We start from the raw sequence: 27,050 nt of genomic DNA, 5'->3' as shown, positions 1-27,050 counted from the left end.
TGTCTACAGATATACATAACATATAATCAAGGAAGAAAGCCAGCAAACAGTATAAATTAAAGATACATATGGAAGTATGAAAATGACTTCAGAAGAGGCCAGAAAATTGTTTTTTGTGAATCTTTAAGACATTCTGCTTTTAATAAAGACACGGTTAAATATAAAATAGGCAGCTTGGTAAGATTATGGAAGAAAAGAAGTAAATATTTGAAAAAGGTTACACACCAATATGGACTGAAGAGCTATTCAAAATAAACGTTACTGAATAATAGTTTAAAAAGTTTAAAATTAAAGTTGAATGATGATGATTTACAGGACTCGCCCTTTTTAAAGTTTTATATATATATATATATATATATATATATATATATATATATATATATATATATATATATATATATATATATATATATATATATATATATATATATATATATATATATATAATAGTTTAGCCCAGCCAGCTGGTACTACTTTTTCGACATTATTGATGTGCCCAATATTTGCAAGATACATGTGTGTTACATCGACTTATAATTTGTTTAGGGCAGTGAGGTCAGATCATGTTTCTTGTCCATAAATTTGTGAATAAAATTCGACCATATAAGACTGAAAATATAAAGCATAGAGCTGGATCCATAAAAATGGAGAGAGAGAAAATTTAATATGGATAGCCCCTGATATAGCAGAGAAGTATACCACTGACTGTGTAAATCAAACTGATGAGTTATAGACCAGATATTTCAATGTAAGTCAAGTCATTCTATTTTTGAGTGTAGATATGCAATCTCAGAATATCTCGCTCACACATACATAAACTTACACACACACACACACACACACACATACACACACACACACACGCACACACACACACACACATATGCTCCATTAAATATGCTCCATTAAAATTACATAGATCTATATTGTATGCGGCCACTTCATTTTGCATTTGTCGAGGGGACTAGTGTTTGATATTTGTTTGTTTTTATATTCTCGACTTTTATTTATAGGTAATATTGAAAAGAATAGTCTTCGTTAGCAAACAAAGCTAAATTAAGACACCGACATGCGTTAAATGTCTAGTGAGTATAAAAGAAAGTATACCAATTCAATCTCGCCTGAAACAATCACTGAGTTTAAACAATAGAACACATTATAATCTCTCACAGTTATCTATGGATCAATGAAAGTGCCTCTTTCAGCCATTAGAGTGTCGAATCCACCCTTCCAATAACCTGTGTACATCTTAATAATATACACAAGGAGAAATAGACGATGACACCGGAATATGAAGTAAAGGATCATTTGCACGAGCTATCACAATGGGTCACATTTTGTCCATTTCAGAATTCATGAATAAACATTACGGCGGAAGCTGCAGGAAAGGTTTAGGCACATTAAAGAATAAATCCCGCATGATTTTCGTCAGGGGCATGTAGTTCATTTCGTGTAGTTATGGCCCTACTAACTTTAGTTTGGATCGTATAAAGTACGTTATCATGAAACCACCAAATTTTTGGAGATCAGAAATCCTGTTGTGAAACAAGTGAAACTTTTACGCCGAAAAAACTTATATACGAACACACCAAGAATGACAGCAAAATAATAATTACTAGTATGCTCAAATTAACCTGGATTGTTTATTTACTGGAACAACTATTTTTCCCAGATGGTAAGTAGCGATTTGATCTTTTGTTCCCCATTTTAAGTCAAATCATTTTATTTAGAGTCGGTTATTTTGCTAAAAGCATTTTAAACACACGCTCTGTTGGGGACTTTTGCTACCGATAATAACGTATCGTTTAATTCAAAACTAAATGAGATTGTTACCAACATTGTACACTTTAGTGATCATAGTATATTGTTCAGTTCATTGTTCAGTTCATGTCCATGCCAGGGCTAGACAGGCTAGTATAGGTTTCCTCCCTTGTACATTTCTTGATTATTCTTGAATATATGATTAAAGTAAATCTTGCATAGCTTATTCCTCGCATTTTACATTATTGCCAAAATCCCTTGATTCAGGTCATTCGAATTGAATTCCGCTAAGAATCTAGCTAAAAAATGTTTTACATTTCTGAATTAAACCTGAACTGACATCACTTGTAAGAGAAAATATGCTACCCTGCAGAAAGGACACGTGGCAATAATTCAATTCCTGTAATAAACCTATGAAAACACGATAATATGGAGGTCAAAACAATCTGATTAAAATCAGTCTCCTCTGTCTTACGAGAAGATCTTACATCGACCGCTCTGTGGTCATGTTCTGGTGACCTATGTTATTACCATAATCGCTAATTTAATCAGCCAATAAGACCAACTCTTATATCTTCGCATGTTGGACACTGTGCAGTATGGCCGAAGAGCATCAATGTTCCGAACGATTTGATTCACCTTCAGATTTCTGAAATCTGCATTTCCACTGGCTATTTCAAAGGTCGCGAAAACATGACCCCTAAGCGGTCGCGGTCAGATCTTCACGTAGGACTGGGGAGATCCGGTTTAAATCAGATTGCAGGTCCAAACATATATCACACAGTATCGAAACAACCTTGATTTATGCTTCTGTGTTGCGAAAATCATGTTCATGAGTGGAACCTTTCCTCCAACCTATTTCATTTCATGATTAATTCAGCTTTGAAAAGAAAATTTTATCTAATTTTGACTCTATATCTACCAATTATTGCACTCCTAGCCCCTTTTATCCTCTTTTTATAAATCCCATTTTACGTTCACAGTTGTTTAGACTGGTTCTAATTTATTGGTATAATCAGTACCGGGGGTCCTAAAAGCTCTTTTCGTGTGCACCAAAATATACATACAACAGTTTAAATGATGTACTGGTCTGTCAACTGAGACTGCTGTAGGAAAAAACAGAAGAGAAAAGACAAACCACAACAAAAGACTGCGTCTACCGCTTACACCGGATCCGATTTGCTTTCTCATTTCGAATTCGGCATTATTTACAACAAAATGGCTGCAATGACTTCTAACTGTATTATTTTAGCATTTATTTCAGTTTACAAGTGGTTACATATGCATTATTTTAATTCTCTCAGATATGTTTCTGTTGTTGGAGGGTACAGGTGACAGAGTGAGAGCCATTAAAGTAGCATCCTATATTCAAATTGATTTAGAATGTGTGCAACATATACATCAAGATCCTATGATTAGGACAAGTACATGCGATCGTAACGTCCCTTGCATAACATGGAATCTATATGGCGTATATTTATCGATTGTGTCCCGTAATTTATCGATTGTTTCTAAGCTAGAAATTAAATGTATGTTAATATTTTGTAATGAGCATATATATAATACGTATTTCCAACATTCGTGTTAATTTAGATTTATATTTAGTATATGATAACGTATTTCTCTGATGTGACAGTTTTAGTAAATAAAAAATATAAATTATATCAAATGATCCCTCGTGTGTTTAGTTTCAGCCTGTACGTGGCCTACAGTTCTCCATGATGGTGTCTGGATCGACAGTGACAAGGGGAGTATCACTTTCAACGCCACACATATGTCCGGCTGGAGTCTCAAAACGGTCGTGAGCTCAACAGTTGTCACTGATTGGGTGTGCCAGAACAACACAGGCGATTTCATTGTTGCTAGGTATCCAAAACCAGCCTATCGGTAGCCTAATAAATCGATTATATCGTTTATAGCTATACGAGTAGGTTGTTGTCGGATACCCATATAACAAACCTATTTTGGCCTAACTCATAAACGATTAATGGCATACTTTTCCCTTTCTAAGAGAGAGAGAGAGAGAGAGAGAGAGAGAGAGAAAGAGAGAGTAATATTTACATGGGCATTCTGAGGACTTACTAACCAAACATATATTAAAAAGATCCTTGATACAACCTTGATACTCTTTGGACACTTTACAATATAGTTGAAATGAACCTTGAAATAGTTTGTCAATCGTCGCGGACAAAATTAGGTGATGCAGATTTAGAAATGAGATCTTGTATGGCTAAATTCTAACATAAATAATGAAATGCAGTTTTAGGTGTCTCTCCACAATTATATATTGCTGTTTGAATTACATAGTTTATATATATATATATATATATATATATATATATATATATATATATATATATATATATATATATATATATATATATGGTATCACATTTTCCAAAAGCTATAAGGCGAGTAAATTCACTAATTGATAGGGCAAGCCTTACATTTGTTCAGGAAGGTTTTTGAACCAAGGTACACCACCCGTACAAAAACATCATCTGCATACTATACATATGATCCTATAAATAACGATTATAATTTTTTGCGGAAAAAAAACTTCCTAGTTAATTTGAATTTTAATGTCTTCGGTGATCCTATAATTTCGGATACAAAATGTACGGACCATTTCCATCACTAGTGTAATTATTTTCATAGTTTTCTTGCTTTGGTTAACCAATTTATTCTTCTGTCAGTTTTAATGTAATATTTACTTTGTGTCTTTTTCAGGGCAAGCAACAATATAGATCCTCTCAAATCCAGTTTCATTGCATTCCTCTGCCTCAAGATGATACAAATATCCAACTATTCCTTTTACTACTATCAGCACTCAAGTGAGTTGATTTGTCATGATGGTGTTCAATATCTATCTATCTATCTATCTATCTATCTATCTATCTGTCCTTACTTCCATCAGCCAATCATCTAGCATGTATGTATGTATGTATGTATGTATGTATGTACTGTTACACGCACAGGGGTATTTACTTGACCGAGCGGTCATCAAACCCTGGTGCGATTCTCGCTAGAAGTCATAAGTTTACCCCAACTTTCCAAAGACTCCATACAACTTCACTTGTAAATTAGAAGGCCCGACGTGTCCATTCTAAACCTAAATTTTACTCTAATGAATGTAAGACCATAGATAAAAGAAACTGCCAAATATCTATCAACCGCATATCTGCATGGTTTATCTTCATCATGTTTCCGTACCGCCAACCGTTCACGCCTTAGAAAATATACGAGTATCCCCTAACACTGGGAACTATTTTAACTCCGCCATCTTAGGCCAGTCAATGTATGCTTTCCAGGCACATTTCGCCAATATAACTGCACCAAATTTTCCCCCATGGCAATACAAACGGTATCTCCCAAGTCCCTTCTTATTTATTCCCTTGCGTAATTTACAGGTTTCCTACCGTAAATACTGCCATTGCAGTCACACCACCAATGTACACCATTAGATTTCAATATAGACTATCTTATTCATTCGGTTTTGGCCTGAATGCACTACTAGTGAACCATGGCATCATGGAAACTCACTAACACTTCTCCGTGACGTTTGCTCCTCATAACTGGCTAATTATTGCGGGCTATGAATATTTCCATTGCGCCGAATTCCAATAATTACACAAGTAATCACACAAATCTAAGAATTCCTTCAAACGGGGCGCTATAATCAAATGCGCATACTCCATATTCATTACATTATGTATGTATGTATGTATGTATGTATGTATGTATGTATGTATGTATGTATGTATGTATGTATGCATGCATGCATGTATGTATGTAAGTATGATACAGTGCTCTCGATAGATGTACTGGGCGTTGGTAATGTTTAAACTGCCGCCATTTTGTTGAAGTTGATTAAAGTATTCACTCGATTAATTCAGCTCCACATTAAACATACGGACACACCATCATATTAAAATTAGATAGCTTTAAATTTCTAAATATCCATGATTTTTTTAATGCAAACGTCTATGAGGAGAAAAACATTTGAACCACGTCTTCAATCTCGATATGCATATTCGGCGCCTAAAATAATTAGGTACTTCTTTTATTATTGAGTGTTCATAAGTAAAATCTGTAAGAATGCTAAAACTTCATAAATATAATCTTTCTCGATTTCTTTTCAGATGCATAAATTCTCAAAATATCTGTTTTACTAAAAGTTTATTTTTTATAATAAACAAATTAGTGACATACAGATCCGTATATAGTCTATTTTATTTACCGATTTCTAGACTGGCTTACAATTGTTTTATACAATTAGTATCGTGAGTCTTATTTGCAGGTGCGCATATTCTGGTTTCTTAGCTGAGTTTCCATTCGTCTTCAGATACGGCAATTCTTCTTAATTTGTTTCTTTCTATTTTTTGTTTTTTTTTTGTTTTTGCTTTCTTAATTTTTTTGTGCTAACTTGTCCTAGTCGTTAATGTACTGTATACAAAATTTTTTCACGCAGACGACTGTTTGAAGCGCTCATCTTTAGTGGTGAGTTAAAACAAGATCCAGCTACGCATGTTCAAGTGCCATTATTTTACCTAACGAGTGCCCACCTATTTCCAACATCTGTTCCTTGAATGATATTTCAGAGTACAAGTGAAAAACAATTACTTTAAAACTGGTCAAGGACAAATAGAACATAGTTATTTTCTGTAGCCATTTTTGGTGTTATTATGATTAATACAGTGTAAGGTCCAGCCGGGGATACCATTCGGAATGCGGCCCTGGGACAAACAATCGAATGTAAAATCAATTAATCCTCTGATCTTATAGCTTTGGTATGAAACTGGCATGGGATTATGTACTTACGAGTACAAGGTTGACAGATATTGTGCAATATCGTTATTTATAATAACGTAAACTTCGTGCATTTGACATATCCTGTTTTAATGTTAAAGCTGGTCTACGGGTTAATCAAGAAAACATCGAATTTCTACCTTGTTGTTTGTTCGTTTGTTTATTTTGTTTCAAGAAGGGTATATGTCATTTAGTCTTTACAAAATCTTTATTTCTCGGGCTCATCTCTTTAAATATTTTACCGACAACAAACATTTTTCTTACTGATAAAAGCAACTTCATTTAGATGCGTTTGATATAACGTGAGATATCAGTGAAATAAATTTTGGCGACCATAATTTTCATAACAATTTTAGATAACTAGTCTGATACAGTTTTGTTTGCTTCACCAGCTGAACAGCCTAACAGCAACTATGAAAGATTTCAAGTAACAATCAGCAGCAGTTTTTCTTCATTCATCAGTAACCTGAGCAACATATGCACCGAGACCCCGGCCACATCGGAATTTCATATGCTACTCAAACAAGGTACTCTGTGAATGAATATATGCAGAAGAACCGTCTAGGACAAGACATGGGTATCACATATAAAACGCAGTCACAATACCGTGAAGAACAGATACTGACATAATCGCACTATCGAAATACACGAAGGAGACCCACTTTCATTTACAAGGCCTGCAAACGATGTGGTCTGTTACAAAAATAAATCTGAAGATCTCGTGGCCTTTAAAAGGACATAGTGTCATATAGCTGGAAACATGAATGATTAAAGAAAATTCTCACACTTAACAATTAAATGAACTTCACTATTCACATATATCAGCTGCAGTAATTTACTACATTGTCTTCTCGAAACAGAGTATATTGTCTAAATGTGAAGTCAGTTAATGTCCTTCCCCTCTCTCGATATTCTGACTGCGTCAGACACAGTTCTTTCGCGGTAAAATGACTTTAGCTTTATTCCATCATTCCATTCGCAGAAATATGGCCCAGTTATTAAATTGCAGCATATTCCTTTTATTAAAGTTGGCAAAGAATATTCCATCTCATCATTAGTCCCCTTCGAGGCAGGATTACTAAGGTTCTACTGTATATTTATTGGTATCCATCTAAATATGTTTTGAATTTTTTGAAAAATCGCAAACTTATGCATTGACATAATCAAATTACAGATTATTTTCCGTTTGAATCTGTTGGCAAAAAGTGGTAAAAATATATAAACAAAATGTTATTATTATGATCAAATTTGTTCATACTTCGATGCATATATCAAAATAAACACATAACGAAGTTCTATTACTCTTTATACTATTGTAATAAATACAAAGATTATGCCGGAATGAGAGTCAATCAGTAAGTTGAATATATGAAACATTATTTCAGTTAAATGGAATTGGCAGATTCAGTTGAGTTCAATATGTTTTATTCATGCATGCAATATTTTTATTTTTTTCTGTATGTTATGTGTATATGCCTCTAATTACCAGGATTCATGTACCCTTTTTATCTATAACTTTTGAATGATTTTGTATTCCTGATAGGTTCAGAACTTTTTTAAGTTCCAAGTTACAGGATACTTAAGAAAATGATAATAAAACATTTAATAACAACACAAGACATTTGCATTAGATTTTAAAACAGTAATACAACTTTTAATCAAAACACGAAACATTTGCATTAGATTTTAAAATATCTCAGTGTATTACTTGTATCTGAATATAGTCTTGATAACAAATTTATTTTAGGATATCAAAATGAATCAAAACTGTACTGCCCTGACGCTTTTCTTGGGATGTTTTCCTACACATTCAATAACGGAAGTACCTCTGTGTGTGGTAATCACATTGAATTATGGGACGTTTGCAGTGATCGAAAGGCCATGACCTTCAATTACAACGCATGCACAGCATTGATCGCCTATTCAGGTAATGCTCGACATGAGGATGATCCTGTGTATCTAAATGAAATTTACAGTTATGCCTTATTTGTGCCTCCACCCCACCCTACCCCAATCTTCGTTAATGTTTTATAGAAATTATAAAAACTTTTTAAATGAATGAAAGCACTGATATAAGTCTGGACAATATTCAACAGTTTTCAAGGAAATTCTGCTTTTGATGAAACTATTTGATAAGTCTCTGGGTTTCATTGTAAGCTGATTCAAGTCTACTAGAAGTGATTTTTATTTTATTTTTTTAAAGAACATATATCATCCAGAATGGGTCGATTCAAAATAGATTTGACGAATGACTATGTACTCTAAAAAACATTGTAAATCGTGTAAAAAGTTGATAGTTTTTGCAATTTTATCTATATCGTGCATTCAAACAGATTACATTCACCTGGAACTTTTATTTTATACTGTATATAACTTACGTTATAGGTGACATCTGAGTAAATTTTCAAGTAGACTATTTTAGTCTCTAGCAATTGTTAATAAAAGGGATTGAAGTGATTCTCTGCCCCTCAACAACGAATTAAAGTATTCCTGACAGGAGTAAGTTTGCAAAATTATGTCGATAGTAAATGTGAGTGATTGGATATACTATGAATAGAGACTTATTAAATTGTGTGATAAAAGGGTTGTCTTCTTAAGCATATTTTTAATATACTGTGTGATAACGGGGTTGTCTTCTTAAGCATATTTTTGATATACTGTGTGATAACGGGGTTGTCTTCTTAAGCATGATATACTTGTAGTATACCTTTTGAGATTAAAAAAGTGATGTAGACAAAATCGCTATCTAAACCAAGTCAAAGCCTTATTTGTACGTGGTTTGAAACTTAAAATCGTACTGCCGAAATAAGGTCTGTTCTTATGTTATCTTATATATATATATATATATATATATATATATATATATATATATATATATATATATATATATATATATATATATATATCCATAGCAAACAAGTTTTATATGTTATTATTGTTATTTCAGTGGGCGGAAAGGTTTACTGTGTGAACAGTCTGACATCTGGATCATATTACTACGCCGCACTCTACAACACAGACGCTACCGTCAATGGTGTAAACACGTACAGATTTACATGTCTGGTATTGATATATATTTGCATCTACATTGGCTAATGACGTCTATCCCGTTGTTAGCCAATCAGTAGTCGTTGTTTGTTCATATGAAAGAGCTTTTTGGTTTGTATTTATATGCATAATTCGTTTATAATTGGGTTACAAATAATATTCATGAACAGAGCTACTTCCAGCTTCAGGTTTAATTTGGGCAATGAAAAGCAAAAAGTACTAATTCATCGATAGTTCTAAGCTGAAGATGGACTTTAGAGAGTGAATGAGACCGAGTAAATCAAATGTTTTGCATCTAACAGAATCAGGGATATCACTGGTATGTCAAAAGTATGAGTATTTCTTCAGTAACGTTCAGGTAAATAAAGAACCAGCTGATTGGTGGTTAAAAAAGCTGCAATATTACATGTATATCTATTTGGTTTCAATCATTATCCAAGACTTTTCTATAACAGCTTATGTTTTTCATATTTAATGATATCGCAATTGATACATGGACCTACATGTAAAGCGTATTAATGTTAATGATATGAAAAATGAATAAAAGAGTAATTAATAATTGTATTAATTGCTTATCATTCTTTTCTTTTTGCTAGCGCTACAGTGTGCATTAAAATCAGTCTCGAAAATTCAAGGCGTTGGTTATGGCCATTTTCGGCACTCTGGAAGAGTTTATATCCCCTTGTTAGCATTACAGCGCTTAATTAAATACGTTTTGTGCTATAATTTGCAGACAGAATTGTTCCTATAACGATAATGAAGTATAATGTTGGAAAAGGAAAACTTATTATGAAACAAAACGTACTAATTAAAACAGGTTGCTGAAAAATAAGTCTCCAGAAGTGAGTTTGGACTCTATAGCCAGCATTTAAAGAACAATTTGTTTTTACAAAATGATAAAATGTAGACGGTTTTATCATTACGAACGCGCTAGCCTTTGGATGGTAAAACGAATACATACTGCCCGTGCTAAAATATAAAAGCCAGTATGAAATTATTGAGACCCATACCATAATAACATTCATCAATCTTTCTTTAATGGCGTTTGCATTATTAGATTTTGGATGTAGCAACATGCACCCTTCAGAATGTCATTTTGCTGAACCTTTACATAATGGTGTTTGATAATGTTTGAAAACAAACAGTTTTATCGATATTGTAACGGATGAATGACTAAAATTCAGCTAGATCCGTGTTTTCTTCTCTTCCTCCGAGAGAGTTTTTATTCGAGTCTACAAAGCATGATGTCTTGTGATTGGACAACACCCCCCGTTCGAGTCATTAAGTCATCACTGGTGTGGAACAGTCTATGTAAATTGCTTAAATGACTGATTCATGCTGATTTGGGGATAAATTTGATGCAAGCATGCTATTGAAGAAAGCCAATAAATATTTTTGAAATATATTGAGTCAATTGCTTCAGAAAGAGAAAATGTGAGATGTAACCTTGGAAAGTATGATACATTTAAAATATATTCATTAATTATTATTGCATAATAATAACAACACTGAGCTCTGGGTGAGTCTATCTTCCTAAAGTGTCATATCTTTTACCATGACAAGTTTAGGTCATTACATTTAATTGGCACTAAATAACCTGGATTATCTCAAAGTACCGTTAAGTCATATGCTACCAACCAGTGAAAGATTCCTTAAGACAGAATGTAATCCACTTTTTCCTACTTTGAGCCACCTTTCAATTTTCTCAGTCTAGTTTCTAAATTGAACGGGTATTTCGTATTGTTTATGTGGAGGGTGGGGTTTGAAATTCTAATTTCCTGTAATGCTCAAAATATACTTATGATGACTGTCTGATGTTATGATCGCCTACGTAATTTGCATTCTACGACCATTTACATGGATCCATACTTAACAAAGGAACGAAGCGGGCAGAAGTTAATCATTATAACGAAACTGATTACTTTTCGTCTCGTAAATGTTTGCTTGTTGTATATACTTTCGGAGTTTCTTTTTTAAATTTTTTAATTGTTCAGATGGGATCTTTGTCCGGAAATGACGTGTACGTATCACAGTCTCCAAAGAGTTGCACTAAAACACAGACCCCGACGTCAGTCCCTGTTACTGCGAATGGCAGCACATCTTTAGGAGCTTTCATGTACCTCAGAGCATACAGTAAGTAACACGCTGGTCGCGAGTTCAATCATTATAGTTTCCTTTTTGGCACATTTTGTACCCTGCCTTTTCGGAGAAAACTAGGGGAGACATTATCTACGCCTTCTTCCGTCACACTTCCACTTCTGCTGTATAACGTTTGAGATAAATTTGATATACTTGTGCCTGATCACCTGGAGATACGTCGCGTAATAAATTGGTAGTCCTATCTTGAAGGTCAAGGTCTCGTATACATATTTTGCCTTTTCTGTCAAACCTTGCCTTAAGCTCTATAACTTTTAAGCCATTTGATATTAAGGGATTAAAACTGGTATGCATGATCACTTTCTGGATCCTATCTACAAGGTCAAGGTCGCTATTTAATATATTACTTTCTCCATTACACTTTAACTTCCACTCTGTAACATAAAGCTGTTTAAGATTAAGGAACGAAACTTGGTTTACTTAGATATCATCACTGGAATGCGTGTCGCGTATCAGCTTGGGCTTGCTGTTGTTCAAAGCCAAGGTCACAGCCAAATATTTTGTTATGTTTTCCGTCAGTCTTTCCTTTCGGCTCAACGTCTTTAACGATGTTTGAGATTAAGGGATGAAACTTTACTTAAACAATGATCACTAAAAGATGTGTTGCGAACCACAGATACTGAGAGCTGGTTGATAGCTGCTTGAGGCAGAAAAATGAATCATGGTACACTTTGATTCCATCTCATGAATTACAGTCAAGGTTTAATCTCTTATAATCTCTTATATCAAGGTAACTAATACTTTTAGCTATTAATATTTCTACACTTTTCTTTTTAAGATAGGCTAATGGAACCTAGTTATCTTCGATGCTTGCTCAATGATTTGACATTTGTGTCTGAAAGGTCAGATTTCATCATTGTGAACTTTTATTATCTTAATATGGTGGTCGGTCTGAAAGGTCAGATTTCATCATTGTGAACTTTTATTATCTTAATATGGTGGTCGGGAACAAACTTTCACCGAATGATTTTTTTCTTTCTTCTTCTATATATTTTGTTGCTGAATTAGAATTGAGACTGATAAATGAATGTGTCATATTCATGAAATGGTAGAATGAGATTGTACTATTATACATCAAATAAGTTTTATCATCAATATGAGAAAAGGTTGAAGGAAAAACATAACAGAGAGAGAGAGAGAGAGAGAGAGAGAGAGAGAGAGAGAGAGAGAAAGAGAGAGAGAGAGAGAGAGAGAGAGAGAGAGAGGAGGTAGAGTACGTCGCATAATCAGATGTTATGTTTGAAAATAATACAGCTGAAGCAGTAACAGAGTACTATTTTCATTACTTGATCTCAACATTCTGTTAATATTCACTAATTTTCCGTACATTTTATTTCAGATACGTGTAGTAAGTATATAACTTTTATTGGCACCTGTCTAGAGATAAAATCGCATCCATGCCCTCAATTTCCGAGCCATTTTCTAACAAGAAAAATGTACAATTATTCTAATCTAAATTGCAATATAATCCTTATCATCGAAGTTGCCATAAATTATTCTCATCCAAACTGCAATCATCCATTCTCTTCCATATTGATATAAACCATTCTTATCCATATTGTAATAAAATCACTTCCATCTATATTGCCATAAGAATTCTCATCCATATTGTCATACAGTCATTCTCATCCATATATCCAGAAAATCATTTTCATCCATATTGTTATGCAATCATTCTCATTCATATTGTTATGCAATCATTCTCATCAATATTGTTATGCAATCGTTATCATCCACATTAACAAGCAATCATTATCATCCATATTGCCATGCATTCTCATCCATATTGTCATGCAATCATTCTCATCAATACTGTCATGCAATACTTCTCATCCGTACTGCCATGCAATCATTCTCATCCATTTTGCCATGCAATCATTCTCGTCCATACTGCCATGCAATCATTCTCATCCATATTGCCATGCTATCATTCTCATCCATATTGCCATGCAATCATTCTGATCCATACTGCCATGCAATCATTCTCATCTATATTGCCATGCAATCATTCTCATCAATATTGCCATGCTATCATTCTCATCCATATTGCCATGCAATCATTCTCATCAATATTGTCATGCAATCATTTCTATCCATATTACCATGAAATCGTTATCATCCATATTGCCAGGCAATCATTCTCATCCATAATGCCATGCAGTCATTCTCATCCATACTGCCATGCAATCATTCTCATCCATACTGCCATGCAATCATTCTTATCCATATTACCATGAAATCGTTATCATCCATACTGCCATGCAATCATTCTCATCCATATTGCCATGCTATCATTCTCATCAATATTGCCATGCCATCATTCTCATCCATATTGCCATGCAATCATTCTCATCCATAATGCCATGCAATCATTCTCATCCATATTACCATGCAATCATTCTCATCCATATTGCCATGCAATCATTCTCATCCATGATGCCATGCAACATTCTCATCCATATTGCCATGCAATCATTCTCATCTATATTGCCATGCAATAATTCTCATCCATACTGCCATGCAATCATTGTCATCAATATTGTCATGCAATAATATCCATCCATATTGCCATGCAGTCATTCTCATTCATATTGCCATGCAATCATTCTCATCCATATTGCCATGCAATCATTCTCATCAATACTGCCATGCAATCATTCTCATCCATACTGCCATGCAATCATTCTCATCCATATTGCCATGCAATTATTCTCATCCATATTGCCATGCAATCATTCTCATCAATACTGCCATGCAATCATTCTCATCCATACTGCCATGCAGTCATTCTCATCCATATTGCTATGCAATCATTATCATCCATACTGCCATTCAATCATTCTCATCAATATTGTCATGCAATCATTCTCATACATTCTGCCATGCAATCATTCTCATCCATATTGCCATGCAATCATTCTCATCCATGATGCCATGCAATCATTCTCATCCATATTGACATGCAATCATTCTCATCCATACTGCCATGCAATCATTCTCATCTATATTGCCATGCAATCATTGTCATCAATATTGTCATGCAATAATATCCATCCATATTGCCATGCAATCATTCTCATCCATATTGCCATGCAATCATTCTCATCCATACTGCCATTCAATCATTCTCATCAATATTGTCATGCAGTCATTCTCATCCATACTGCCATGCAATCATTCTCATCCATATTGCCATGCAATCATTCTCATCCATACTGCCATGCGATCATTCTCATCTATATTGCCATGCAATCATTCTCATCCATACTGCCATGCAATCATTTTCATCAATATTGTCATGCAATAATATCCATCCATCCATATTGCCATGCAATCATTCTCATCCATATTGCCATGCAATCATTCTCATCCATATTGCCATGCAATGATTCTCATCAATACTGCCATGCAATCATTCTCATCCATACTGCCATGCAATCATTCTCATCCATACTGCCTTGCAATCATTCTCATCCATATTGCCATGCAATCATTCTTATCCATATTGCCATGCAGTCATTCTCATCAATGCTGTCATGCAATCATTCTCATCCATACTGCCATGCAGTCATTCTCATCCATATTGCCATGCAATCATTCTCATCCATACTGCCATTCAATCATTCTCATCAATATTGTCATGCAATCATTCTCATACATTCTGCCATGCAATCATTCTCATCCATATTGCCATGCAATCATTGTCATCAATATTGTCATGCAATCATTGTCATCAATATTGTCATGCAATAATATCCATCCATATTGCCATACAATCATTCTCATCCATATTGCCATGCAATCATTCTCATCCATATTGCCATGCAATCATTCTCATCCATATTGCCATGCAATCATTCTCATCCATACTGCCATGCAATCATTCTCATCTATACTGCCTTGCAATCATTCTCATCCATATTGCCATGCAATCATTCTTATCCATATTGCCATGCAGTCATTCTCATCAATACTGTCATGCAATCATTCTCATCCATACTGCCATGCAGTCATTCTCATCCATATTGCCATGCAATCATTCTCATCCATACTGCCATTCAATCATTCTCATCAATATTGTCATGCAATCATTCTCATACATTCTGCCATGCAATCATTCTCATCCATATTGCCATGCAATCATTCTCATCCATATTGCCATGCAATCATTCTCATCTATATTGCCATGCAATCATTGTCATCAATATTGTCATGCAATAATATCCATCCATATTGCCATGAAATCATTGGCATCAATATTGTCATGCAATCATTCTCATTTATATTGTTATGCAGTCGTTATCATCCATATTGCCATGCAATCATTCTCATCCATATTGCCATGCAATCGTTATCATCCATATTGCCATGCAATCATTCTCATTTATATTGTTATGCAATCATTCTCATCAATATTGCCGTGCAATCACTCTCATCATTATTGTTATGCAATCGTTATCATCCACATTACCAATCAATCATTATCATCCATATTGCCATGCAATCATTCTCATCCATAATACCATCCAATCATTCTCATCCATATTGTTATGCAATCATTCATATTTATCTTGCCATGCGAGCATTCTCATCCTTACTGCCATATAATTATTTGTATCAATATTGCCATACAATCATTCTCATCCATACTGCCCTTTCCTGAAGATGGAAATGAATTTTCGTGCATATTTAAATAGCTAACGTTCTAATTTGCTAATCGCATATATAAATAAAACTTTTGTTGTAAGACCGCGATGAAAATTTGAACATTTAAATTGATGATGGTGATTAAGAGCTAAGACTTCGTTCAACTGAAGACATACACAAAGTATCATTTTGTTTGCTTTCGAAATGTAAATATACCATGCTATGTTATGCAAGGCATTTTAGCAGACATATTTTGCATAATTTTTATTATTTAGTAAGTCGGATTTAGCAAGTATTTAAATTGTAGTAATAATTAAGTCATCAATTTGACATCTGGACAGCGTCGTGGAGAAACTCATGCTTTTGTCGGATTCATTTGTCCTTCTGAACACAATATATAACTCAACATAGGCAATTTGAAACGTGACCGTTGCAGATGAAAATCTCAATTACCGAGTTGTTCCGATCACTTTTACATGATCGTTGCAGACGAAAGTCTCAATTACCGAGTTGTTCCGACCACTTTTAAGTCTAAATCTCCACAAGTACGCATTGTTACTTGCAATTTTACAATGTTTTGCATTCAACTGATCATCAATCCAGGATAGCATAGCGCAGGGCTAACGACTGGTTTATATTTGATTTATTTTCCACAAGGGTTTGAGACGCCATCAGCCAGTGCAGCTGCAACTCCGAATGTTGGCGCTATTGTTGGAGGAACTATAGGTGGACTTCTGTTCCTGGCGGCACTCGTTGGCGCTGTTGTTCTGTTCTATCTTTGTGTGCTGAAAAAACCGTCATCAAAAAAGCTGTTAGAAGAAGGTATGGTTTAAACGATATACTGTTGAGTGAATATTTTATGATTTTTAATGAAAGGTACTAAAGTTCAAACTTACCGACCTCCAAACTCTTTTTGACCATGGACTGTCCAATTTAAACACTAACTAGAAGCTCTTTAGTTTTTAAAACTATGTAATTATCTTGGGAATGTATTTTGAATTTATCTCCGATACTAACACTAAATGGATTCATATGATACAACAATTGCACGACCTTTATACAGGTAATCAATGTTCCAGCAAGGTTAACAGCCTATACTTCTACCATAACCGAAAATATCTATACTGCGAACATTGACAGCCATGACTTACCTTATTCCTTTATCAATGATCACTATCCCAAATGTGCAGCTTGTAAACAAGAGGGCGCAAAGAAAATCAATTCACACTCCTCATATGCAATACACATGCTTTACAAAATTCGCTGAAATTGAATTTCTCTATGAATTGTCTTAAAATGTAAGGTATCAATTGTCTCTGATACAGACCCAGACAATGATTTGCTGATTTGGAACCACTGTTTACTTACTATCCTAAATAAATACTTTACTATACAAATCAAACGATTTAAATGATCAAAACAACCATAACGGTATACAAATGAACTCGAGGCGAAATATAAACGAAACTGCTATCATAAATGTAAAATGTTTACAAATTATCGTTGATGGCGGAACAAAGTCAAATCCCTCATTGTAAAAAGCAAACGCTCCATTTTAAAGACGCATTGGCATTAAATTCCGATAACAGATCCATCTGGAATCACTTGCGAGAAACATCTTCTACGAAACAAATACTTCTAAGTTCATGTGAAATTATAGTTAATGACACGATTTACAGTGATGATCACGATATTGCAAACTAACCAAACCTCTTTTTTACTAATATTTCCCAAACACTTGACAAGTGTAATATTACAGACCCTAACGTAGATAAACTTTCCGCCTACGTGAATGATAGGGTACCCAATCATGTTAGTTTTAATTACCCCGTAATTACAGTAACTGATGCTATTGATATTATTAACAAAATGTTAATAATGTCGTTCTTTTTAAATCTTTGAGTCAGTGAAAGAAGTAATTAACTGTAGTTTCACTTATATACAGTTCCATGCTCTTTAAAATTAGCAAACGTATTCGCAGTTTATACGGGAAATGCAAATAATGAGCCATCTAACTATAGACCCATATCAGTTCTATCTGTACTTTCAAAAAGTATTGAAAAACATGTCAGGCGTCCTGAAATGTGTACACCTGTGTATAGAATATTCTTCGTATATGTACGTGCTGAGCGCTATATTACATATATTAAACCATGTTAAATCTGTGCGAGTACATGTGCAAGCATACCTGAATGTTTGTAAGTGACCTTTTACGTAACCTGTTAAGAAAGTTCAGGACCATGTGGCAATAGGATCTTTCATTACCAAACGTGTTATCCTCATTAAATAAGGATTATTATTATTATTATTATTATTATTATTATTATTATTATTAAAACAGCGTTCTAATTAATGACCGTGATAATAGAAATATCTTCCACTGTGCATCAAGCACCTTCAACAATTGTCCCATTCAAAGCGTCCACTTTCCGCACACCAATCGCAGACAACGGTCCTTAAGAATGTGGGTTAACTTCAGTGTATTTGCGACCATCTTTAAAATGTTGAAATCGTCTCAGAATTGTAGGATATGACATAAAAGTACACCTGTTAATTTTATCCCAATTAGCCATTATTTTAATGGCAGAGTCTCCGAAGAGCGCCCTGAATGTATGGGATGTTCTTTGAACAGTAACAGAATTGTTCTCCTCGACAGTTTCATGTCACTGTCATTTACCTATGTTACGTAGTATGCATATATATGCACGTAACCGGCATGCTGCACGTTCAGCTGCATATTATTTGATAGAACGTTATTTTGTCTATCTATCGGCATTGAATTTAGCGATATTCAAAGAAAACGAAATATTCAGAAATTTTCAAATATTTATTGCATGCGTTGCGAGAACTATATTTGTCTCTTTTTACCGTTGACCAAAATAAACTAGCTGCGCAGGTAGCCTCTACCTTACGTTTCATCAACCGCAAATGGTAATGAATATGACCGAACTACAACTTTATCATGAACGTAACGCGCCTAGAACTTAAAGTTTTACTACTGGTGCAGGTGACATGCTTAAAGTCACATCCACATTTAAAGTCCAGAAATTGACTTTTAAAAGTAATTTTGCTAGCAAATATCACACGCTGTACTAAAATATAGAAGGCATATGCCAACTTGGGTCTCCAAAAACACTCAGCAAGTTTTGATTAGAATTAAATCAAAAACTAGTATTCACAAAACCTCACATTTCATTCAAAATATGAAATTGTATAATTTTCGCATATCGCATCATGTCCTACCCAGTCACATTATCCTGACACTAGGCCGACCAATCCTAACACTAGTCTCTTAATGCTGAAGCCAGGTGATGCAACTTTTAGCACCGTTTTTATAAGTCTATATATATTTATTTTTTAAAGGAGACACGTGTGCTAATAATCTATTGAAGCAGAAGATATAGTAAAACATCAGTGGTCACATAGAATGTTCAGCATAGGAAACTCATCATTTCCCGGCATTCTAGAGAAATATATCCCAACTAATCGCATTTCTGCAATAATACATTTTTGTCAGCATGAATATTCTTTTTAATATATTTTTCTTCAGATGACGCCAACTTTAAAGTTGATGAAACGAAACAGAGCACATTTAATACAGCGATCAAGAAAGTCAACTCCCTTCCAACGATAGAAGAGGAAAGAAGCGATGTTACCTTGGAGATAGAGACAAAGACGGAGAGGCAAAAAGAGGTTACCTCACCGATTATAGTGGAGGAGACAGAAAACATACCAAAGATGGAAGAAAAGATATCCATCGCCAATGAAATTCTTTTTTCTAAAGAGGGTGCAAGTTTGGATGTCACACAGCAGCCCCCAGCCGAAACTGCTTTCAGACCTTTGCTTTGTTTTTCACCATCCACTCTCTTAGAAAAAGCACTTACTTTGTCTGTATCCAAAGACAATCATGAAGATCAGTCTGACATATTAACCTCTACGTCGGCGTTGGATGGCTCTTTTACATTATCTATTAGGTCATCGCGTCCAAGTCCATTTTCTGAACGTGTTATATCTAAAGAACCTTTGCCAGAATATTCGGAACACAATTCTGTACGTGAATCTAGCGACGAGGATTCAGAACAGGATTCAGCCGATGCAGTCGAAGACCAACTTCCATTGGGAAATCCACATCCAAAGCATGGGTACATCTCTTTCGCAGATGCCACAAAATTTGCCAAAAATTCAGTTTCCGTGTTTGATGAATATGGCGGCTTTCCTCCTCCTGGTTTTCGCAATCCTAAAAATAAATCCCAGAAGTCAAAGCGGAGACGAAAGAAGAAACATAGAAACAAGGTCAAACTTGTTTCATTTAGATCTCCCAGCACAGTCAGGAAATCTAGTTTGGGAACAACTTCAAGATCAACAGGGTTATCAGTGGGATCCCAAGTCTCATCCTCTAACATGTCGATATCAGAGACCTCACGTAGGTCGTCTGCTTTTATAGATTCTCCGGTTTCCGACAATGACGTGAACATGACTGTCAAAGAGACCGCTGAGGCTATCACGGAGCAGTATCACGGAGCGCCCGCTGCCCTGATACAAACTATTACAGCGGCTGTCATCGAAGAAATGAAAAGAAAAGGTTTGCTTAATAAGCAATTGTTCAATGCAAATCCAGACTTGCGCGGAAAGGACACAAAAATCAGTGGAAATAAGTCAACCATAAGAAAACCCGCTACTCCAACATCAACGGGCCTTGGAGAAGTTGGGCCAGTGGGACAAGGTCCAGTAAATGTAGATATACCGTAATCTTTAACGTCTTTATGCCGAGATGGTCATCTTTTCTAATTAGTAATATACCGTTTCTAAATTTGTGATGAATGGCTGGAAAATGTGATCTTGAAGTCGTCAAGCAAGTGATTTAGTTCTAATTACAATAATGTTGCTAAGAGTCACTCTGAATGACTCTTTCTCTACATTTGCATGACACTACAGTTTCCTCCAACTCTCTCCCCCCGGGCAAACAGCTTGTAACCCCCCACTTAATTTTTAAAAACAATGATCATCAGTGATATCAAATGTGCACAAAACCCACTCATTTCATTCATTGATTTATAATTTCTGACTCGATTGGCACTAAGTGGTCCCTAACATTGTCATCTTCTTCGCGTTTCAAACCAGACTGAAATTTTCACTATTAACATGGAGCCTACTCACTATCATTTTCCGCTTTTCGGAAGAGTCCACTTTCAGTAATGAGGTCGATACAAGGCCTTTTCATACATAAACGTTAAGCACAATGTCATCAGCATATAGTGCATGCAGTGTGTAATCCTAACACTTTCACCAAAAAATAAAAAATAAAAAAGAGGGAAAGAATACGCCTTTACATCTCAACTTTCCGCAGTAATCGGGAACTAACGCAACACTGTGAATTACATCGCTCCTGTTGTGTAACAAGCACAGCCTCGCCTTGCACATGTAGACGCCGTGTTGGTAAGTTCAGTTAGATTTTAAACGCGAAGAAGGTGACAGTGTTAGCGACCTCTTAGTGGCAATTGAATTAGAAACTATAAATCAGTGAATGAAATGAGTAGGCCTAAGTTGTGTGCATTTTTAAACAAATATCCTTGCTGCTTTTCGTTTTTATAATCTGCCAGAGATGGCTGCAAACTCTTATTGGTGTTTTGGAAAAAGTTGCATTTTTGGTTTCTTTCTTCTTTTGTTTTAAATATGATTTATTTCCTTCGTTCTTCCTATTTGACATATTGTGGAGCCATTTCTGCTCTTGCGTTTAGTGAAATGGAAGTAAATGCAATTTGTAACAGGAATATAATTGATTAAACTCAGCATAATACTTCTATAAACTTCAACAAAGCAAAGTATGAATCGTTGCAGATCACCCTTTTCTATTACGTTCACAATTTCTTTTCAATTGAAAAGAAAACTACACTCAAAGTGAAGTAGTCTCGAAAGAGTATTAACAATAACAACTGTACGGCTATCGGACCATGCCTGGACCAATAAAGCAATCAAGCTTCAACTATTTTAACTCCACTGGTCATCTGACCAATACCCTTTCTGGCTAGGCATGAGTGGTAACGTAATCTTAACTCCATAGCAAATTTATCTGTGCTTTTATTTCAGATGGTTCTCCACCCAGGTGATCAACACTAATTATTATGTCAACATCTGTCATCCAGTTATTAAAGGAAGCTTCTCTCAAAAGAAACATGATGTATTAACACACACACATAAAAACAAAAAACAACAAAACCCCCAAAATGAAGACAAACAAACATAGCGATATGTTATTTATTATATATCATCCATTCTATCACTAGGTCAGTAAGAATTTGGACAACCCTGCTATTTCGACAGAGATAACAAATAATTATTTTATATCAGAACCCGTTCCACCTCCATATATTTGTTTTGACAATTACAACCACTGTACGTCCAATAGTGCATTCGAAGGACATTTTCCACAACGAAACAATATACCTATATAAGGAGACGCCGTCGTGCATGAAAACATCTTTACAACAGAGAACGAATTCATGTGAAATCGTGGTTTTCTTTTTTAGATAAACAAACGGACTTAAGCTTTAGAATGGTATTCTCTGAAGGTCCTAACTTTGTTAGAATGTATGGATTCTCAGACAGAATTTTTAAAAAGTTACATAACACCTCCCTCTTAAAGAAAAAGAATACAATAAAGCGTTCTATTACATGTTAGTGGAATATGCAGATTACTTTATAATAATTAAAATCACACATAAATCTGTCTTATAAATTATACAAAATATACATAAAGAAATACAGCACTTTTATCGACACGAAAGTGCATCTGCAATCGAGTTATCTTTTGCCCTGATATGCCTAATGTCGATGTTGTATTCCTGAAACATCAAATTTAATCGCAATAATATCTAAGTTTTGTTTTTCCTCTTGTTAATAAAAGGGGGCTATGATCACTGAATACAATCATCGGAGGAGGAGGAGCTGAACCAATGTACACTTTAATGTGTTGAAAAGCCAATATAAAAACCAACTTTCTTTCTTGGTTGTGGATTAATTTCCTTGGTGCTTGTTTAAGTGTTTGAAAATATCATACTGGGTGATTTACATCACTATTATCGTCTTGAATCTATATTCCACCAGCCACTACATCACTTGCATCAGCAGACATTTTAAATAATTCACTAAAACGTGAAGCTGAAATAACTGGCGCACTCGTAAGTATGGTCTTTAATGTATCAACAGCATGAAAAACTTCCTGACATTTGTCAGGATAATGAAACTTGGTTTTCGTACTAAAAAATTCGTCAGGGGTTTAGAAATTACGGAAATATTTGAAGAAAATTTCTGATAAGTTACAGCCATACCCAAAACTCGCATCAGTTGGTTTTTACTAACAGGCACTGGAAATTCAGAGATAGCATTGACCTTAACTTCTACTGGTTTAACTTGACCGTGTTCCACAACATGCCCTATAAATATAACGCAAACACATCATAACTTATTTTGACTTCATTGTCAAATTTGCATCACTGAGTCGATCAACGAATTTCCGAATACATCCGGAGTTGCAAACGGCAAAATTTTCTTTATTCTTTCCGTTAGTGGAATTAGTCAAAGTCAGTAAAGTCAATTCTGATTGGCATGATAGGATATCCATGAATTACAACAGGCAAATACAAGTATTACAGATTTTCCAGAATAAAATTGTAAGTGTAGGGTTTGTTTACCTTTTGCTCATTATTTGCTTGGTAAATCTCTTTGCTTTCCTATTTATTTAACATTCATTGATCTATGTGATTCCGGTTATCTCCCTAGGTAAATTGTTTTTCAATTTATTAATTTTATTTTAACTTCAATATCTCTTAATGTATTGTCTTTCATTCGTTACTTCAATAAATTTTCCAAAATTTATTTAGAACCTTATTTGTCTGTTTATTTCTTTTTTGAAATAAGACATTTAACTGAATCGGTTGAAATATGACAACCACATCTTGGAAATTTTTCAGGTTTTGAAATTGAGGTCCAAAAAGGGGGTGGGGACTGTCGTCACTGGTCATTTCTGAAGGTCTCCTTTGGAAAAATACTACTGGCAATAATAAACCGGGTCTCGCTCACATGCTGTTTATGGAGGAAACCTTCTAGGTATTGCGGACTTGTAGAGATCCCGCACAGTGACGCCAGAGGTTTTGTTAGCTCTCTCAGCGTACTGCTGATATCGGGTACCGGTGGTCTCTGTCAATAACATTTCTACATACTTCAATTTTCTTTCTAAATCCAACTATTTGTTCCAAATATAAAGCTTGTCAAGCAAATCTGTCTTCTTCCCCTGACTATTTTTTTTTCGAATTTAGTGCTTATGTGGTTAAGTAAAATGGACGGTCTTTGATAGAAACCGGAAAGCCATCGGAGTTACGATGCATTTCTGTGCTATTTTTGAGACTCTGAAGAGCAAGGATCGTAGTCAGAACCATATGATTTATAAGTGGTTGTTGTTGTTGTTTTTGTTGTTATCAGGTTTAACGCCATTTTTCAGCACGAGATAGGATATACATGGCGGCCAGTATAAATGGTGGAGGACGAACCCGAGAAAATCCCTGAAAGAACCACCGACCCACGAGAAGCTACTGGCAAGCTTTCTCACATACCCACATTGGCCGAGAAGCTACTGGCACATGCCCACACTGGCCGAATCCGAGACTCGAACCCACGCAGACAGAGGTGAGATGGCAGCGATCCGTAACAGTGAGCGCTTTAGACCACTAATAATTCGGAACAATACAGATAAATAAGTGTTTAAATATCAGGGATGGTATTTTGAACAAAGTTTGACTTTTGTTATCTTAAAGCCATTGCTGACTAAAACAGTCATATGCCTCATTAAAAGATTCTTTAGGGATCCAGTTAAATCATTAACATTGAAAATTTCATCATCCATACTTTCAAGGGGCTATAACTGCTAGCTTAGTTCAGCCTTATACAAATCTAATATTTCAAAACAGCCGGCTTCTTCTACCTGATCATTCTTTGTTCTTTTTTTAAAAATAAAATGTAGTTTCCAACACTCGATACACTAAACATTTAGGTGCATTTAGCTCTTTTTCAGTATGGATAAATAGTGTAAAATTGCGACAATGTAAAGGTGATGGAGAATATAAATAAGCATATAATAATATATATGATTTGAGTAATGTAAATATTTTCACCTAATAAGTGATTTTTTTTGTTGCATTAACAAAATGCGATGAATTGTGGGCGATAGTACCCGTAGTTATAGCCATGCATTTTTGAAGCCGTATTTTACGTCAGACATGCGCATTTATTACGTCTGATCTGGAGCTTACGTATAAGTAATAATTTGCATTTATGTTCGCATCTCCACTTGTAGATGCAGGTAGATGCTGGTAGATCTAATTTTTGCGACGATCATCATTGCACGGGGACCATGAATAACAGATCCACAAAAACCACTAAACCACCCCCAAGAGGTCGGATAATATAGAAAAATGAAAAACACAAATCTTGTGTTATCAGAAGAAGGGTAACATGCTTTGAAAATAATGTTTTAGATGAGCAAAACCGATTCTAGATCGTTAAATGAAAAACCACAGGACCAGAAACAGATTATAAAGGAAGCTGAAATCGATTCACTCATAGTCAGCAATGTTTCTAGAATATGCCATGTTTCTTCTCATAGACCTTGAGTATGCCAAGCTTAATCTCCTACACATTGAATATGCCAGACATCATCTCCTACACATTGGTTATATGAAGCTTCGTCTCCTACATCTTGATTATGCCAAGTTTCAGCTCGTGCATCTTGATTATGTCACACTGAATCTCATATGTAATGATTATGCCAAGCTTCATCTCCTACACCTTGAATATGCCAGACCTCATCTCCTACACCTTGAATATGCCAGACATCATCTCCTACACATTGGTTATATGAAGCTTCGTCTTCTACATCTTGATTATGCCAAATTTCAGCTCGTGCATCTTGATTATGTCACACTGAATCTCATATGTAATGATTATGCCAAGCTTCATCTCCTACACCTTGAATATGCCAGTCTTCATCTCCTGCACATTGGTCATAAGCTTCATCTCCTACACATTGAGTATACCAGGCTTCTTCTCTCATACACCTTAATTCTGGCAAGCTTCATCTCCTACACCTTGAATATGCCAAGCTTCATATCCTACACATTGGTCATAAGCTTCATCTCCTACACATTGGTTATACGAAGCTCCATCTCCTACAGCTTCATTATGTCAATCTTCATCTCATACATCCTGATTATATCAAACTTAATCTTCTACATATTGATTATGCCAAGCTTTATTTCTCATACACCTTGATTATACCAAGCTTCATATCCTACACCATGATTATGCCAGACATCATCTCCTACACATTGGTTATATGAAGCTTCGTCTCATACATCTTGATTATGCCAAGCTTCATCGCATGCATCTTGATTATGTCACACTTAATCTCATATGTAATGATTATGCCAAGCTTCATCTCCTACACCTTGAATATGCCAGTCTTCATCTCCTGCACATTGGTCATAAGCTTCATCTCCTACACATTGAGTATGCCAGGCTTCATCTCTCATGCACCTTAATTCTGGCAAGCTTCATCTCCTACACCTTGAATATGA

The 27,050-nt window shown here is 35.1% G+C and overlaps 1 protein-coding gene across 1 annotated transcript; it reads left to right on the top strand.

The window, feature by feature from the left end:
- The first annotated feature begins 1,496 nt into the window (after positions 1–1,496).
- Positions 1,497–24,282, top strand: LOC149797721 (uncharacterized). The gene is made up of 10 exons (XM_089960794.1): positions 1,497–1,675; positions 3,450–3,627; positions 4,492–4,595; positions 6,963–7,097; positions 8,318–8,497; positions 9,518–9,633; positions 11,613–11,751; positions 12,554–12,673; positions 17,080–17,244; positions 19,973–24,282. Exons 1-10 carry the CDS (start codon positions 1,621–1,623, stop codon positions 21,169–21,171), a joined length of 2,391 nt encoding a protein of 796 aa, XP_089816920.1. The 5' UTR covers positions 1,497–1,620; the 3' UTR covers positions 21,172–24,282.
- The last annotated feature ends 2,768 nt before the right edge of the window (positions 24,283–27,050 follow it).

This window comes from Sinohyriopsis cumingii, chromosome 6 (assembly GCF_028554795.1).
Source record: "Sinohyriopsis cumingii isolate HCF-2022 chromosome 6, ASM2855479v2, whole genome shotgun sequence".
Lineage (NCBI taxonomy): Eukaryota > Metazoa > Mollusca > Bivalvia > Unionida > Unionidae > Sinohyriopsis > Sinohyriopsis cumingii.
Note: the sequence above shows the minus strand (reverse complement) of the source record. Positions and strands in the feature narration are given on the sequence as shown.

Coding starts and splice junctions, on each gene's coding strand:
- LOC149797721 (XM_089960794.1), top strand. CDS start 1,621: ATGCTCAAATTAACCTGGATTGTTTATTTACTGGAACAACTATTTTTC. Junction 9,634..11,612: donor CGTACAGATTTACATGTCTG/GTATTGATATAT, acceptor TTAATTGTTCAG/ATGGGATCTTTGTCCGGAAA. Junction 17,245..19,972: donor AAAAAAGCTGTTAGAAGAAG/GTATGGTTTAAA, acceptor ATTTTTCTTCAG/ATGACGCCAACTTTAAAGTT.